General features: G+C 41.8%; 1 protein-coding gene across 1 annotated transcript in view; it reads left to right on the forward strand.

The window, feature by feature from the left end:
- Positions 1-2,636: 2,636 nt before the first annotated feature.
- ap4e1 (adaptor related protein complex 4 subunit epsilon 1) overlaps positions 2,637-18,294 on the forward strand; it is a 44,739-nt gene continuing 29,081 nt past the window's right edge. The window contains exons 1-10 of the mRNA XM_083762845.1: positions 2,637-2,767; positions 4,568-4,717; positions 5,674-5,745; positions 7,128-7,251; positions 8,063-8,136; positions 9,834-9,955; positions 12,060-12,219; positions 13,514-13,680; positions 14,904-14,977; positions 16,694-16,816. Coding sequence (XP_083618971.1) covers positions 4,568-4,717; positions 5,674-5,745; positions 7,128-7,251; positions 8,063-8,136; positions 9,834-9,955; positions 12,060-12,219; positions 13,514-13,680; positions 14,904-14,977; positions 16,694-16,816 — 1,066 coding nt within the window. The 5' untranslated portion in view covers positions 2,637-2,767. The remainder of the gene's footprint in view (positions 2,768-4,567; positions 4,718-5,673; positions 5,746-7,127; positions 7,252-8,062; positions 8,137-9,833; positions 9,956-12,059; positions 12,220-13,513; positions 13,681-14,903; positions 14,978-16,693; positions 16,817-18,294) is intronic.

An 18,294-nucleotide genomic window follows, 5' to 3' on the forward strand; every position in this document is an offset into this window, starting at 1 on the left:
CCCCACCCCCCAGAGCTTCCCCCCCCCCCCCTGATGTGGTGCATACTGTACACTGTCTGCACACGTGTACGCATAACAATTATGACTACAGTATAGGGCTGTAGGACATACAGTATAGGGCTATAGGGCTGTATAGGATTTACAGCAAGGGATTGCTTAAAAATAATAAACAGACAAAAACTAAGCCAAATAAAAGCAAACTGAGGGTTTAAACACGCAGTGATGTATCGCATCATGATGGTTTAGGACTTTTGGGGTTATTTTATTGACACAAATGAATAAGCCCATTGTTAATGACAGTGACAAGGACCGTGTGTGTTACTGTTATTCACTGTTACCCTTTTTCTTTTTTTGGGGGGGGGGTCACGCGGACGCTCAAGCTCAGGGGCCCCTGGGCCCGGGCCCGTTGGATAATCCTCCCCTGTACGTACATACGCGCTCACTCCGAGTCCTCAATCATGCATTGAAGGAAGCATGAGCTCAGTTCGGGGCTCTCCCCAGGTTGGCAGAGGGAGATAGTGTCCAGGATTACAGCTTTAGGCAATTGGCGCCGGGAGAAAAATGGGTTATAAAAATATATATAAAGAAATACATACATCAGTATATACATAGTAATTTACGTACATACAATATACGTATATTCTCATTGTATAAACAGTCAGCTATAGATAACGTGACACCAGGTGGTGATTTAGATTTATAGCACACTTTTACGACCATATACTTTATATAATATAATTGAATGAAATGGCACGAGACTGTATAGGATGACAGTTTGAGATGTACAAACACATATTTATTACAGACATAATTTATTTATGTGTGAATATTGGGAAGATGTGTGAAGCATTCCAATCAACATATAGTTCTGGGAAAACTATATTGTTCTGTGATTTTAAGGACATTATTTAAACGAAATGTAAAAAAGAAATACACATTATGTTTACACACATGATGATCTGATTACTTTTTCTTTTCATTTTTGTTTATTTTCAATTCTACCGTGATTCAGTGGTTTTCAAAGTGTGGTCCAGGGACCGTCAGGGTTCATTGGGGGGGTTCCAAATGGACCCCATTTGGTTTCGTGTATAACATAACTTAAGGGTCCATTTGGTACCATGTTTACACTCTCAGAGTTACAGACCTGCATGTAAGGGTTCATTTGGTTCCATTTGCACTCATAGTTACAGACCTGTAAGGGTCCATTTGGTTCCATTTGTACAGTTACAGACCTGTAAGGGTCCATTTGGTTCCATGTGTAACACTATCAGAGTTATGGGACTCCCTGGACTAAAATGTCCTGTGCACTTCTCATTGCATTTTGTCTGATGGCTGTACTTTCATTATGTTGTAATAATTATTATAGTTTTATTTACAGCGGTTCCCCATCATATTCTGGGTCAGGGCCCACTCGAAAAAAGGTGTCCGTGGTAGGTCCACCCATGTGGCCACTTAACCGTTATGTGGTCACATGGTATAGGCACAGTCATCTGACCACTGTCTTAAGTGGTCACATGGGTGGACCACATAGCATTTTAATCCAGAGGATGTCTATTTTAATGATCAATCAATCAATCAATAAATAAATCAATCAATCAATGCATTGATTGATTGATTGTGTTCCTTTCAGCTTGGATCAATGGAACTATCGTAAGTTCATATTTATCGGTGTCACAATGAAAACTCTTTACAAATATCATTAAAGTCTTAAGTTTATTTTTTGCCAATTATTTGGGGGCCCCACTTTTCAATACCCTCATGGCCTACCAGTAGGCCCTGGGCCACAGCTTGAGAACCGCTGGTTTTTAATATTACAAAGATTCTGTACCTGTTCTTCAATAAACTGTTTATTATCAGAATATCACATATACAGTAGACTATACACAATAAACTCTGTTTTATCATGCTGTGGGTTTTTTTTGCAACTCAACTTTTTTTTAAACATTTTTCTCTATGCCAATTCATTCCTCCCTCACTCACACACTGCTGTTTGTATGTATCCTATACTGACTCACCTTCCAGTGAGGAGCCCCCACCGGGAGGACTTACTGTTAACTGTTGTATATTATATACTGACTCACATGTCAGTGAGGAGCCCCCATCGGGAGGACGTAGCCTACTGTTTGTATCCTATAGGCCTATACTGACTCGCCTGTCGTCTATTATAGAATTTTATTATTTTATTAATGCCTTTCAGCTCTCCTGCTATTAATATGATACATTTACGGTTTATGTTACATTAATACCACGTTCACAAACAGGATCACAGGATCATAGTAGGCCTACTACAATATAGGCCTACAGTAAAATATCTCGTAACTTCAGTATGTATTCATCAGTTTATTTAATGTATTCGTACGGAGGATGCTCTGTTCGTCTTTTTCACGTAAACCCGAAAACAGCAGATCTACAAGTTCACAAGGCGTCGCGGACGCGGCGCAATGTGAGCTTGCAGATCTGCTGCTTTCGGCGCACGAGCGAGCGCCGTGCGCTCGCGCTGCTGCCTGTGGCGTTGCCGGGGCAACCCTTGAAGTCCCATAGCTCCACGGGACAACCCAGCCAATCAGGAGCTGACCGTGAACCCTCCGGACCCATGGGACGTCTCCGCGGGGGATGGTCACGTGATTGCAAATTCAAAACAACATGGCTGCCTTCACTGTGGAGCTGAATGTTGTCGTGTTGACATGAACTAATGTTTTAATTAATCTAAACATCAAAGACACGTTCTTGTCATTGATTAGTGGCCGTAAAGAAATACAAAGCTACAGTAAGTGATGTTTTCTTTGTTAAAATAAGTGTGAATTATAGCTCTATATTGTGACAGTAATGATTGCTATAGAGTGTGTGTTCAGTAACAGTGTTAAATAGCTCCATAGTGTGACAGTAATCATTGCTATATAAAGTGTGTGTTCAGTTATTACAGTGTTAAATAGCTCTATATTGTGACAGTAATTCACAGTGTTAAGACTAAAGACTAATATTTTTTATATTTAGCTGACTTAACACTATAACTATATAAACAATTTCAGAATACTATATAACTAAAACCAAATAGTCAGTGTGTTGTTCAGCACAAGCTTAGACTCAATTATAATTGTAGCATTTGTTGTTTTATTTGTGTTTGTGTGCAATGTTTTGGATCATAACGATGAGTGATGTTGCAGTGGAGTAGCCTCTTGGCTATAGACTCCAAAGTGATGCAACTTAAAAGTCGTGTGCCATTTGAGAACCTCACAGGTCACGATGCCATATTGGCAAGACAGTGGATTGTCAGTAAATTGTCAGAACATTGCCAGTGGGAATTAATAGTGAGAGAAATCTATGAAAATCTGGGAACTAAATCGTTACCAAGAAATTTCTTCACCAATGTGTTTCTAAATGTGTCTACTAACATGTACTAAAAGTTTGAAATTCAACTCCTGTGGAGTTATTAGCATAATATGTGACCATACCCATAACATCCTATATAAGGCCAAAAAGTCCAAATTTCATCATTCTTTAAGTAGCATGTGACGTATGAAACTAGGGGTTCTTCATGATTCTGAATCCATTCCAAGCATTAGTTTTGCACAAAAAACTAACCTTGGGCTAAATTAGGCCATATCCACTGTGATAACGGCTATGGCTATGTTTTTTGTGCAAAACTAATGCTATCGAAATCGTTCTGCTATGCAATTAATCAATTGTATCAATACTAAATGTTTGTGCGTGCCGTGGTATGGTATTTAGCATTTCTTTTGAAGAACAATGAAAAAGGTGGGTTTAATTACTTAATTTAAAATAATGTCAATGTATTTTAAATAGTTACTGTATCGATTTCAAATTATTGAATCATATCATATCGGATCGCCAAAATGAACCAAAATCTGTATCGTATCGTCAACCATGTATCGTGATACGAATCACATCGCTGTTAAAATATATTGTTGTTACACTCCTAATATTCAGCTATTAGTGTAGATTTTTGTCTTACACAAACATTAAATTCCATTTGACAATGAATGGAGAATTTAAGTCATACAGTATGTGGACACTGGACAGGCACATCGGTATTATTGTCCTACACAAATTCCCATTGACAATGCATGGATAATGTACGTCATAATGTGGACGAGCAAATCGACATGATGATGTACGGTGATAGGACACAAGAGTGCCCCTCGCTTCACACAGAGGTGTGATTTTTTAACCCATTCTGACCTGAGATCAGATTCTAAAAATGTCTTCTACATCCTGACAGTTTTCTGAAAAAGCTATGTTTCTATGTCAGTGGTTCTTTGATAAAAATAAATAAATAGCAGACCTACAAGCTCGTAGCGCGCCACTCGGTGGCGTGCTATGAGCTTGTAGATCTGCTATTTTTCAATGGCTAAAGCATCACATAATGCTAACACCAAAAGGGGTTCCCACTTCCCACCCAAAATGGGTTAATTGACAACAAATCTCTTTTTTGGCGAATGAAAATGACGTGATCAGTCCCGGTTTCCAATTACGTGACCAGATTGGGACAACCCTACTCCTAGTACTACTACTACTACTACTAATTGTATAATACGAATGTGTTCAGATGAGTGATGTGGTGGAGAAGACCCTCACAGCGCTCCCCAGCCTCTTGGCTCTGGACTCAACACAACAACCTTCGTCTGGGGGAAAACTGTCGTCTGCCTCCAAGCTGGGACAGCTCATCAGAGCCATCACTGAGCTCACCTCCAAACACGTGAGTTAACACTTTGAGGACAAGTTTTTGTTTTGTACAGCTGTAGAATATATATATATATTTTTTAAAGGAACCGGAATCACTCCAATAGGGCCGATCCACTGGACGCTGGATGGGTGCTGGACCCATTCAGGGCGGGAACCCCCTTTTGGTGTTCTAAGCATTATGTTATACTTTAGCTATTGAAAAATAGCAGATCTCATAGCGCGGCACCGAGTGAGCTTGTAGATCTTTTTTTTATCGTGAAAATGTGGTGCAAATCTTTGAATTATATATTATTTCGCAACAAAAGTTTTTTTTAACTCATATCTTTGCTTCTGGGAGGTCCCTGACATATTGTCAGATGGGGGTTCGTGGCCAAATTCAGAAAATTCTGGGGGTCCTTGACATGAAAAAGGTTGAGCACCACTGATATATAGAAACAGGTTTTTCAGAAAACCTTTAGAATTTAGAAGACTTTTTTATTTATTTTTTAATTGGCCTCCTAAATGGCTTTTTAGTGTCCGTCCTGTTGTACTCCGGCGTGCGCTCTCACACGCTTATTTGCCGTTTTTCTGCTCAATCCCACTCAATCTGCTCCACAATCCCTGATTTGTGGAGTGTTGTCCAGGGTGTTTTTAGGGAAGGGAGAACAGTCAAGACATTGTTATGCTCGGTTGTTGCGCTCTGAAAATAGGCGACACATTGTGAGCTTGTAGACCGGCTATTTTCAGCATGCAACCAAGTGCAAAATTTGCAATCACGGTGCCATCGAACAGAAACAACCATAGATGTAGTCAACTTAAAATCACATGACACGTAGTCAACTAAAACTAGTCTTAAACTAAAACGTTTAACATGACTGAAACTAAATAACATGTTATGCAAAAGTCTATGACTAAAACAAAATAAACACTGGAAAGTGTACGTTATCAATGTGTATGGCTGTAATATGAATGTTCCTTATGATCCCGCAGGAGGAAGAGAAGCTGGTGAAACGTGAACTGGTCTCTATTAAAGAGCAGGTGTCTTCCCCAAACACCTCCATGGTACGACACGCTTTACTCCACACTGTACCTCCATGGTAGAGCACACTTTACAACCAAGAGCACACTTCACAACCACCTCCATGGTAGAGCACACTTTACAACCACCTCCATGGTAGAGGACACTTTACAACCACCTCCATGGTAGAGCACACTTTACAACCACCTCCATGATAGAGCACACTTTACAACCACCTCCATGGTAGAGCACACTTTACAACCACCTCCATGGTAGAGCACACTTTACAACCACCTACATGGTAGAGCAGACTTTACAACCACCTCCATGGTAGAGCACACTTTACAACCACCTCCACGATAGAGCACACTTTAACCCACACTTTACAACCACCTCCATGGTAGAGCACACTTTACAACCACCTCCATGGTAGAGCACACTTTACAACCACCTCCATGGTAGAGCACACTTTAACCCACACTTTACAACCACCTCCATGGTAGAGCACACTTTAACCCACACTTTACAACCACCTCCATGGTAGAGCACACTTTACAAACACCTCCATGATAGAGCACACTTTAATCTGCTCAGTTTAATGCTTGTTGGATGCATGACTTTTTTGATTCTGTGTGTGTGTGTGTGTGTGTGTGTGTGTGTGTGTGTGTGTGTGTGTGTGTGTGGAATTGTGGAATGCACTTCCCATTGCAGTCAGAACTGCAGCATCACTCCCAATCTTCCGCCGTAGTCTGAAAATACACCTTTTCAGACTCCATCATGGCCCATAGCACTTACCCCACCCCCTTAGATAGCATTTATGTAGACTTAGATAGCATTTGATACAGACTTATAGCATGTTATGTAGACAGACAGCACTATAATTGCATTGCATGTAATCATAGCACGTCATAGTACATATGTATAGCATAGTAGTTTATATGTATAGTTTATATGTATAGTTTCATTATATAGATATTCCACTGTTACTTTCTTAGCTTACACATGTTTCATGATAAATGCTTTTTATGTGATGTATTCCCATGCTTTTTTGTTCTTGTTTAATGTAAATCGCTCTGGATTAAGAGCGTCTGCTAAATGCCTAAATTGTAAATTGTGTGTGTGTGTGGGTGTGTGGTGTGTGTGTGTGTGTGTGTGTGTGTGTGTGTGTGTGTGTGTGTGTGTGTGTGTGTGTGTGTGTGTGTGTGTGTGTGTGTGTGTGTGTGTGTGTGTGGGTGTGTGTGTGTGTGTGTGTGTGGGTGTGTGGTGTGTGTGTGTGTGTGTGTGTGTGTGTGTGTGTGTGGGTGTGTGGTGTGTGGTGTGGTGTGGTGTGTGTGTGTGTGTGTGTGTGTGTGTGTGTGTGTGTGTGTGTGTGTGTGTGTGTGTGTGTGTGTGTGTGTGTGTGTCTGTGTGTCTGTCCACACTCCAGAGGCAGATGAAGGAGCTGATGGTCAGAGCCATCTACTGTGAGATGCTGGGCTACCAGGCCTCCTTCTCCTACATCCACGCCATCAAGCTGGCCCAGCAGGGAAACGTCCTGGAGAAGAGAGTCGGTACGCGTTGTTCTTATTATTAAACCTGTTTAACCCATTCTGACCTGAGATCAGATTCACACGAGGTTTCCGCCGGACACACATTGGTCTGATGAACCCATTCTGACCTGAGATCAGATTCTAAAAATGTCAGTCGTTCTTCGATTTTTCAGAAAATAGCAGACCTACAAGCTCGTATCGCGCCACTCGGTGGCGCGATATGAGCTTGTAGATCTGCTATTTTTCAATAGCTAAAGCATAACATGATGCCAACACCAAAATGGGTGCCCGGTCAGAATGGGTTAAGGCCTGACGTCATCGAAAAAAGAAAAAAAATCTAGTTTCTATATCAGTGTTTCTCAATATTTCATGTCAAGGACCCCAACAATTATATGTAATAAATATGCCGCCGACCCCCATCTGAAAATATGTTTGAGATTTGAGTTAAAAACTGAAACTCTGAAAGAATATATATCCATTCATACTATCAACCTTGTAGTTTGCCTAATTTGAATGCAGTCTTGCATTTGGCCAGTAGAGGTCACTGGTCACCAGTTTAAAGTAATGCACTTATTTGGGCTGTAGTGTTTCTGCAATGTAATTTCCCTTCCTACAGTGCATTTGCTTTGCATCGTTTCAAAAATATTTGACAAAAAAACACTTAATAAAAAAAAATAATAATAAAAAGACACCAAATTGAGCCTTTTCGGTCTCAGCTGAAAATGTTTTTGAATTAACGTTGTAGTGGTTCAACGGTTCATAAAAGGTGTGTGTCTGTGTGTGTGTGTGTGTGTGTGTGTGTGTGTGTGCATGCATTTGTGCGTTCCATTAGGCTACCTGGCTGTGTCCTTGTTCCTGCATGAAGGTCATGAGCTGCTGCTGCTACTGGTCAACACAGTGCTGAAGGTCAGTGTTTTAGTCCAAGTTTGATTTAGTCTATTGAATTTAGTCATATTTTAGTGATCTGAAATGAGTTATAGTCTAGTTATGTTCGAATAAATACCATAATATTTTACTTGACTAAATCTACATTTCATTTAGTCGACTAAAATTAATTTTGGCGGGATGTGCCAGAAATATTAGTTGTGAACGTGTGAGCGTTGGTAGATCTGCTATTGTCAGCATGCCAACCAAGTGTCAAACCAGGCATCGCGACGCCCATCAAGGCACCGCCAACATACATTTTTGTCGACTAAAATCGTATGATATTTAGACGACTAAAACTACACTCAAAGTAAAACATTTCATATGACAAAATTATGAGAAATTCAATAGTGCCATAAAGGCCCGTAAATCGAGTTTGGGCTCTATTTTCGTCCATGCTAAACTGCGTTGCCCTTTATTTTTTTACTATTTTGAAAAACATTTTTGAATAGTTAACCCATTTAGACCTGAGGACGATTCTAAAAATGGCTTCTAAATCCTGACAAGTTTTCTGAAAACCCTGTGTTTCTATGTCAGTGTTTCTCAAACATTGTCATGTCAAGGACCCCCATCTGAAAATATGTCGTTTCCAGGGACCACCCCTCAGAAGCAAAGATTTGAGTTAAAAACGTTCGTGCTGAAAGAATATTTATTCAAAGATTTGGCCACATTTTCACGATTTTTCTAAAATAGCAGATCTACAAGCTCGTAGCGCGGCACTCGGTGCCACGCTATGAGCTTGTAGATCTGCTATTTTTTCAATAGCTAAAGTATAACATAATGCTTACAACGCCAAAAGAGGCTAGTTGAACTGTTCAATTATTTTTTCTTCAAAATAGTAAAAACAAGGACGGTAGTTTAGGGATAAGGGTTTTAGCATCGACGGAAATAGAGCCCTTTATGTCCATGGAGGATGATAAATAAAGTGTTTTATTTGTGTTTTTTCCCCTCCTATACACAGGTTTAATGTTTGTCTTTAGTTCAATGTTTGTTTAATAAACGCCATTGACAATGAAGGGAAAACTTACGTCATTAATGTGCCTCATTTTGTCATATTGTCTCTTTATTGTTAATGGCGTTTAAATGTTTGTGTTGGCACCGTCAGTGGTTCTCAATATTTCATGTCAAGGACCCCGAAGATTATTATGTAATTGGCCGCCGACCCCCATCTGAAAATGTGTTGTTCTAGGAACCCCTCAGAAGCAAAGATTTGAGTTCAAAACGTTATTGTATATTCAAAGATTTGTGCCGCATTTTCACAATTTGTCCAAAATAGCAGACCTACAAGAGCTTGTAGATCTGCTATTTTTCAATAATTTCAATAATTTTCATAATGTTTAACCCATTTTGGGTGGGAACCTCTTTTGGTGTTTATAGCATTATATTATACTTTAGCTATTGAAAAATAGCAGATCTACAAGATGGTAGGTCTGCTATTTTTGAAAAATCATGAAAATGTGCCTCAAATCTTTGAATATATTCTTTCAGAGTTTCAGTTTTTAACTCAAATCTTTGCTTCTGGGGGGGTCCCTGGAACAACATATTTTCAGATGGGGGCCGGCGGCCAATTACATATCATTTTTGGGGTCCTTGAGATGAAATATTGAGAACCACTGACACAGAAAACATGAGGTTTTTCAGGAAATAAAATAATTGTTTTTTTGCTGTGTTGTTTTTAGGATCTCCAGAGCACCAATCTCATCGAGGTGTGCATGGCTCTGACTGTCGTCAGTCAGATGTTCCCCAAGGATATGATCCCTGCAATACTGCCCCTAGTGGAGGAGAAGCTTACCCACCCAAAGTAAGTAGTGAAAACACAAGCCCCCCCCTCTCCAACGTTGAACCCCTAGTGGTAAGAGGTGGGACTGCAAGGCGGTTATGACGAGGAAACCCCGTGCGGTTTAAAGGACAACTTTAGTTTTTTTTTCAACCAAGGTTCATGTTTTAGGTTGTTATTAGAGAAAGTAAAAGATGAGTGTGACAGGGGGGTGGGGGCATTCGAGCATGGGGCTAAATATGTATTTTCTGAACCTTGGGGGTAAACACCATAAGCCCTGCAATTGACCTTATGCATGCCACGGCCATCTTGCAGGGTGGTAACTAGCAGTTTCCCACGGACATACATACATACAAACAGTCATATCTGATTGTATCAACCCATTTAGACTTTTAGACCTGAGGACGATTCTACAAATGCCTTCTAAATCCTGACGGTTTTCTGAAAAACCCTATTTTTCTATGTCAGTCGTTCGCAAACTATTACATGTCAAGGACCCTCAAAATTATATGTAATTGGCCATTATATGTAATTGGCCGCCGACCCCCGTCTGAAAATATGTTGTTCGGGGACCCCCTTCCCTAGAAGCAAAGATATGAGTTAAAAACGTTCGCTCTGAAAGAATATATTCAAAGATTTGCGCCACATTTTCACGATTTTTCAAAAGAATTGCAGATCTACAAGCTCATAGCGCGGCACCGAGTGGCATGCTATGAGCTTGTAGATCTGCTATTTTTCAATGGCTAAAGTATAACATAATCAGGGCTGCACATAAGCGGTGCGCCAGTGCGCATGCGTCGTCAAAATTCATTATGCGCTGTCAATCAAGCGCTTCTGCGTACCAACAGCTGGGGCCGTCCTGAATGGCCAGAATACTAGTAAATTCTGTGGCGAGAGCATTTCCCACTGACTGCCACACAAAGTAGCTACTACTGGCCAATCACAGCACGTCTTGCACAAGTGCACTGGCCATTGTGGCTAATCACAGCGTGTCCTTACTCAAACGAGGGAGGATTCCATGCTGCTCACTGCTGGTTGACAGGAGGATAGGAGTTTACTACTGAGAAAACCTGACACAAATGGTTTGGCTTCTCCGTTTCAGATGTGGAGCGAACTAAAAAGTAAAAGTTGTAAGAGGGCATGCTTTGGATGCTTTGCACTCTTCCCATTCGCCGCTGTGCTTGTGTTGGTTTTCCGGGTGCGATGCCGTCTCTCACAGCTTAGGCACCGGGCCATAGTGGAGTGGGAGGAGTGCAAAGCATTGCGGACCGGCACTGCTGCTGCACAACATTTAGCTTTTCAAAATGACAACAGCGTGTCCAGACATATTGTCCCTTATTATCGTAAAGTCGGGTAGTGTACACTGTTTATTTTGCACCGAGGAGCCATGTGTGTCTGACTGTCTGACTCGGTGTTGACTGTGTACATCGCCTCGGCTAAAAACAAAAGGGAAGCCTGACGTATGCTTCGTCGTACGACGTGTCGTATGTTAAACAAATAGCTGATCTGCAAGCTCACAACGTGTCGCCTCTGCAACACGTTGTGAGCTAGTATATCGGCTATTTAAATGAAAAATAAATAAAAGTATCGAAATATTGCTTTGATGCTCATATTATCCTTAAGAAGTATTAAGAAGTTTGTATTAGAATATGCATATAGGGCTGGAATATACATGGACCTATAGCTGCAATTTGCAACTCTAGATCTTTTTAAATAATGGGATGAATCTAGAGTTGCAATACTCTCCATTGACTCCCCAGTCCCCACTTATCCAATACATATCGTTTTGCTATAAGTTATTCATGCATCCCTCTTTTATCCATCCGGCGAGACGGGTCACCGCATTTTACGAGCACCAAGGAATTCCTCCAGGTGCTCCTCTGAGTACTAGACCAAAAACGTTGTGTGCAGCCCTGAGCATGATGCTTTAAAACACCAAATGGGGTTCCCGCCCAGAACGGGTTAACGACGTCAAACTCACCAACACTGCAACTGTAGTGAATTATGCTCGTTCTGTCTGCAAAGTGTTTGTTTCATCATACAATGTCCATGTTATGAGTCACTTCCCGTCAAGAAATTCTAGGTTATTTTTTTATCACAAATGGGTCGTTTTTTTCCCTTCCTCCAGGGAAATCATCCGTCGCAAGGCGGTGCTGGCCCTCTACAAGTTCTACCTGGTGGCGCCCAACCAGGTGCAGCACATCCACAACAAGTTCCGCAAGGCTCTGTGTGACAAGGACCCGGGAGTCATGTCCGCATCGCTGCACATCTACCTGCAGATGATTCAGGTGCGTGCGTTTTAAAACCCATAACCCATTCAGGACGGGAACCCCCTTTAGGTGTTTTAACCCATGTAGACCTGAGGCGGATTGTACAAAATGTCTTTTAAACCCTGACAGTTTTCTGATAAACCTATGTTTCTATGTCAGTCGTTCTCAAACATTTTCATGTCAAGAACCCCCAAAAAGTGTTATTATTTGAAGTTATTATTTTATGGGCATTCTTCTCTTTCTGTTCGGTTGTTTTTGTGGGTAGTCATGGCTGCCTGGTGGGCAATGTGTCCACATAAAAACGACATTTAACAAATACTATAAAAAATTTTTTGAGAAAATTATATAATAATACTCTTGTAATAATAATACCTGATGATCATGTTTTAGGGTGAAAACAAATCACGGCACTCCATCTTTAAGGACCGGTGTCCAACTTGAACATTGTCATTATTGCATGTAGTCTGGGTGTGTCCTCCATAGACATACATGACCTTCCCCGAGACACAGGCTGAGTGGTAGCGTCGTCGTCCCCCCCCCATCTGGAACGGTCACAGAAACCGCAGGCTTGTCTTTGGAATGTCTTTGGAATGAAACTTAATTTAGTTTTAGTCACCTGGAATGTTTTAGTGTCGACTAAATATCATGACATTTTAGTCGACTAAAACTACAACCAACCAACCATATAGCGACACTCGAGGGGTACCGCCCGGTCTTCCGGGTCCTTCGAAACGCCACTGAGCAACTTCCGTTGAAATGAATAGCCGGGGGTGCGGCTGTCTCTCCCGGTCCGCTCTCTAGTACATAACTCTATTCTTTATTCTTTATTCAGATGGAACCCCATTAGCTGCCACTGAAGTAGCAGCTACTCTTCCTAATAATACAAATACAGACAAATACATAGAACACAACACAATAAAAGTAACACTGCACAATTAATTAATTAAATGTACAATCTTGCAAAAATACATTCAGAATACAAATACATTTAAGACATTAAAAGTACAGAGAAATAAAAACACTAAACAAGACATCCCCTTAAATGTCAGCTAATTAAAATTAAAATTGGGGTAATTGATCAGGTGTCTTTTAAGGAGCCTCTTAAAACTAGCCCTACTGGGTGCTTCCGTGATTAAAGTTGCTATTTCCATACTGAAATAGCCCTGAACATTACAGATCTGCAAACCGCATTTATGGTTGGACCCCAGAGCCCTACAAGGAGCTGACTGTGTTCTCCTCTCTCCTCTCTGCCCAGGAGAACCCAGAGCCCTACAAGGAGCTGACTGTGTTCTCCTCTCTCCTCTCTGCCCAGGAGAACCCAGAGCCCTACAAGGAGCTGACGGGCAGCTTCGTGACCATCCTGAAGCAGGTGGTCGGAGGGAAGCTGCCGCTGGACTTTAACTACCACAGTGTGCCTGGACCCTGGCTGCAGATCCAGCTGCTCACCATCCTGGCCTTACTGGGGAAAAACGACCACAGGTACAAAAAAAAGAAACCCTAACTAACCCTATAGACCCTAACCCCAAAGAGCGTTGCAGTCCCGCCCCCGGCCTTTGATGAAGACGCTAGGCCTAGGAAATAATTCCCAATGCATTTTTTCCCTGTTTTCTTTGTTTGGCCCAAAATATTGTGTTTGTTGTCATGATTTGTCATATTCCGAGTTGGCTTTGTTTGTGGCTTTACCGGTCTTTAAATAAATACTTTTTGAAATATCTATGGGAAAAATGCATTGGGAATTATTTCCTGGGCCTGTCGGTGTCATGAAAGGGTCGGGAGCGGGACTGCGACGCTCTATTGTTGTCCTGTTTGTCCTGTAGTGGTCCTGTTCACAGTAACATGTCCTGTAGTGGTCCTGTTCACAGTAACATGTCCTGTTCACAGTAACATGTCCTGTTGTCCTGTTCACAGTAACATGTCCTGTTGTCGTCCTGTTCACAGTAACATGTCCTGTTGTCGTCCTGTTCACAGTAACATGTCCTGTTCACAGTAACATGTCCTGTTGTCCTGTTCACAGTAACATGTCCTGTAGTGGTCCTGTTCACAGTAACATTTCCTGTAGTGGTCCTGTTCACAGTAACATGTCCTGTTGTCCTGTTCACCGTAACATGTCCTGTTGTCGTCCTGTTCACAGTAACATGTCCTGTAGTGGTCCTGTTCACAGTAACATGTCCTGTAGTGGTCCTGTTCACAGTAAATGTCCTGTTGTCGTCCTGTTCACAGTAACATGTCCTGTTGTCGTCCTGTTCACAGTAACATGTCCTGTTCACAGTAACATGTCCTGTTGTCCTGTTCACAGTAACATGTCCTGTTGTCGTCCTGTTCACAGTAACATGTCCTGTAGTGGTCCTGTTCACAGTAACATGTCCTGTAGTGGTCCTGTTCACGGTAACATGTCCTGTTGTCGTCCTGTTCACAGTAACATGTCCTGTAGTGGTCCTGTTCACAGTAACATGTCCTGTAGTGGTCCTGTTCACAGTAACATGTCCTGTAGTGGTCCTGTTCACAGTAAATGTCCTGTTGTCGTCCTGTTCACAGTAACATGTCCTGTTGTCCTGTTCACAGTAACATTTCCTGTAGTGGTCCTGTTCGACATGTATCCCAATGTATGAATGAAATTGTAAAGCGCTTTGAGCACTTGGAAAAGCACTATAAAAATGCAATTAATTGCAATTCATTGTGTCCTGTTGTTGTCCCGTTCGCAGCACGAGTCAGATGATGTACGAGGTGTTGGACGAGTCTTTACAAAGAGCAGAAATGAACCATAACATCACCTATGGTATGTTTATTACATTCAATAAAACAATGAGTGCATGGATGAATAGATGTATAGGTGGACAGACAGACACACTATTTTTAAAGGGATATTTCACTTTCATTTTTAACCTTTATCACCTTTGGTATGTCTATTACTGTACATTCAATAAATCAATGGGAATAGATAAATAGTAAATACATAAATGAATACATCTGTGAACACCCCAGACCCCAGTTTTATAGTTGCTTTATTCAGTATTTATATTATTCATTATAACAGACACGCCCCCTTCCTATACAAACTAACATTTTAACAATGTTAGATACATTGAAAACTCCCGTCCATGGTTCTGGTGACTGATATTGTCCTTGTTAAAAACTGTCCGGGGAGTTCACGAAAGCCTGAGTAGACGATAAATTGACCCAAAAATATCCCTTTAACCCGTTCTGGGCGGGAACCCCTTTTGGTGTTTATTATGTTTTGCTTTAGCTATTGAAAGATAGCAGATCTACAAGCTCGTAGCGGGGCACCGAGTGCCACGCTACGAGCTTGTAGGTCTGCTATTTTTGAACAATCGTGAAAATCTGGCGCGAATCTTTGAATATATGTTCTTTCACAGCGGTCGTTTTTAACTCTTTGCTTCTGGGGGGGGGTCCCTGGAACTACATATTTTCAGGTGGGGGTCGTCGGCCAATTATTTTCGGGGGTCCTTGACGTGAAATAGTTTGAGAACCACTGACATAGAAACATGGGGTTTTTCAGAAAACTGTCAGGATTTTAGAAGACATTGGTAGAATCGTTCCCAGGTCATTTATCACAGAAATTGCCTTTTGACGCCTGTTTTCTAATGGGCGCTCGTCGCCTTTGGACTCTTATTTTTAATATCAATTGAGTACGGTGTTCATTTGTGTCCTGTATGCGCTCATAACCGGTTCCGGTGCTATGAAAAAAAAAGAAAAAAAAAAACTGAAATGTAAAACCCGCTGGTCTTATGCGGTCTATGGGAACGCGCTGGTCTTATGCTGTCTATGGGGACGCGCTGGTCTTATGCTGTCTATGGGGACTCGCTGGTCTTATGCTGTCTATGGGGACGCAGATTGTTAGAATGCTAATATCTAAGATTCTTCTTTCTAGACCAAAAACAAGCTTGATTTGTGGCTCCTTTCTCTAAACGATCTGTTCCTAGCTTACAAAAAGTAGGTTTTGAGTGGATTAAAGATGGAGTGCCGTGATTTTTGTACTTGTTCTGTGTTGCATGTGTCTATGGAGTTAACATTACTCTGATAGACGCCCAGGTTTGGTTATAATATTCAAATATGTCTTCCCTGTGTATTTTTGGTTTCTTCCTGAAAGCCGAAAGCCTTTGGGTCAAAAGGCCCAATCGAAAAACAACACGTGCTCGACATTGAAAATACATGTGTGGTGTTCTGGCGCCGAATGAGTTTGAACCCATTTAGACCTGAGATCGATTCTACGAAATGTCTTCTACATCCTGACAGTTTTCTGAAAAAAGCTATGTTTCTGTCAGTCGTTCTTCGATCTTTCAAAAATAGCAGACCTACAAGCTCGTAGAGCTTGTAGGTCTGCTATTTTTCAATAGATACAGCATAACATAATGCTAACACCAAAAGGGGTTCCCGCCCAAAATGGGTTAAGCTCAATCCCTCATAAGCATTGCAGTTGGGCTTTTTATTTCACCTCTTTTGTGTACTATCTCTCCGTCTGTTTTCTCTGCAGCAATACTATACGAGTGTGTGAAAGCCATCTACACCATTCATCCAAAGACGGACCTTTTGGAGAAGGCGGCAAAGTGCATCGGCAACTTTGTCCTGTCGCCCAAAATCAACCTGAAATACCTCGGTAAGATGAAACACTATCATTGGTTAAAGGGATTGTGACATTAAAAAAAAGGTTTTGGAATTGTTCTTGTTTTTTTTAGGTTTTCTAATCTCAATTGCACCCAAAAAAATTTAACTTTTAACATTCAGTAGAATTTCTGTGATCTGGGGTTTTCTGGCTCAAACAGGTGCTCTGATTTGCCGGCAGTAAGTGACATCACTTACTGCAAATCCCATATATGTCAATGGGATTTGCCAGCAGATGTCACTGTTTCACTGTGTTGCCTGTTTTCATTGTAGCTCAAAAGGCCCAAAAAACCCCAAAGAAAACTTCAGACCACAGAAAATCCACTGAATGTTCAAAGTTCAGGTTTTTTGGGTGTAATTGAGGTCATAAAACCTAAAAGAAAAAAGAAAAAGAAAAATAAATGAAAATGAATGTCATAAAACCTTTAAGAATCACACCCGTGTGAAGTGAGTGGTGCGACTCCGTGTGGGGGTCCCCGGAAGTTCAAAACCCACAGGAACGCACCCAGGGTGCCGGCCCGGTTCCGGCGAGCCGCCCCGCATCCAAAACGGTTGATAAATGACAGAGTTACCGTGTAGGGGTTCCCTCAACTGTACCCTCTACTGAGTCTACTCAGTAGAGTCTACTGTACTTACTGTACCGTGCAAACGTGAAGCGAGGAGCGCAGGCATTGTTGCCTGGACCAACACAGGTCTCCTCCAGGTCTGTTGAAGAGGGCCTGGACCAACGACAGGTCTCCTCCAGGTCTGTTGAAGAGGGTCTGGACCAACACAGGTCTCCTCCAGGTCTGTTGAAGAGGGTCTGGATCAACACAGGTCTCCTCCAGGTCTGTTGAAGAGGGTCTGGATCAACACAGGTCTCCTCCAGGTCTGTTGAAGAGGGTCTGGATCAACACAGGTCTCCTCCAGGTCTGTTGAAGAGTGTCTGGATCAACACAGGTCTCCTCCAGGTCTGTTGAAGAGGGTCTGGATCAACACAGGTCTCCTCCAGGTCTGTTGAAGAGGGCCTGGATCAACACAGGTCTCCTCCGGGTCTGTTGAAGAGGGTCTGGATCAACGACAGGTTTCCTCCAGGTCTGTTGAAGAGGGTCTGGATCAACACAGGTCTCCTCCAGGTCTGTTGAAGAGGGTCTGGATCAACACAGGTCTCCTCCAGGTCTGTTGAAGAGGGGCGCAACAACGCAAGTGTAAAAAAAGGCTAAACAGAATCCAGGTCAACAAATATTTAGTCTTAGTTTTTAGCTATCATAGCTTAGTTTTCATTTCGTTTTCGCCAGTGAAAAAAGGTAGTCGATGAACATTTTTCGTCTTAGTTTTAGTCGACGAAATCAACACTGCTATGAAGGCGCTGCCATATTGATGTGTTTGACCTGTTGAGTGATTGACAGGTCTGAATGCATTGACCTGTTGTGTGATTGACAGGTCTGAATGCATTGACCTGTTGTGTGATTGACACGTCTGAATGCATTGACC

The sequence above is a fragment of the Protomyctophum parallelum genome (genome assembly GCF_964188405.1).
Source record: "Protomyctophum parallelum genome assembly, chromosome: 4".
NCBI classification, from domain to species: Eukaryota; Metazoa; Chordata; class Actinopteri; order Myctophiformes; family Myctophidae; genus Protomyctophum; species Protomyctophum parallelum.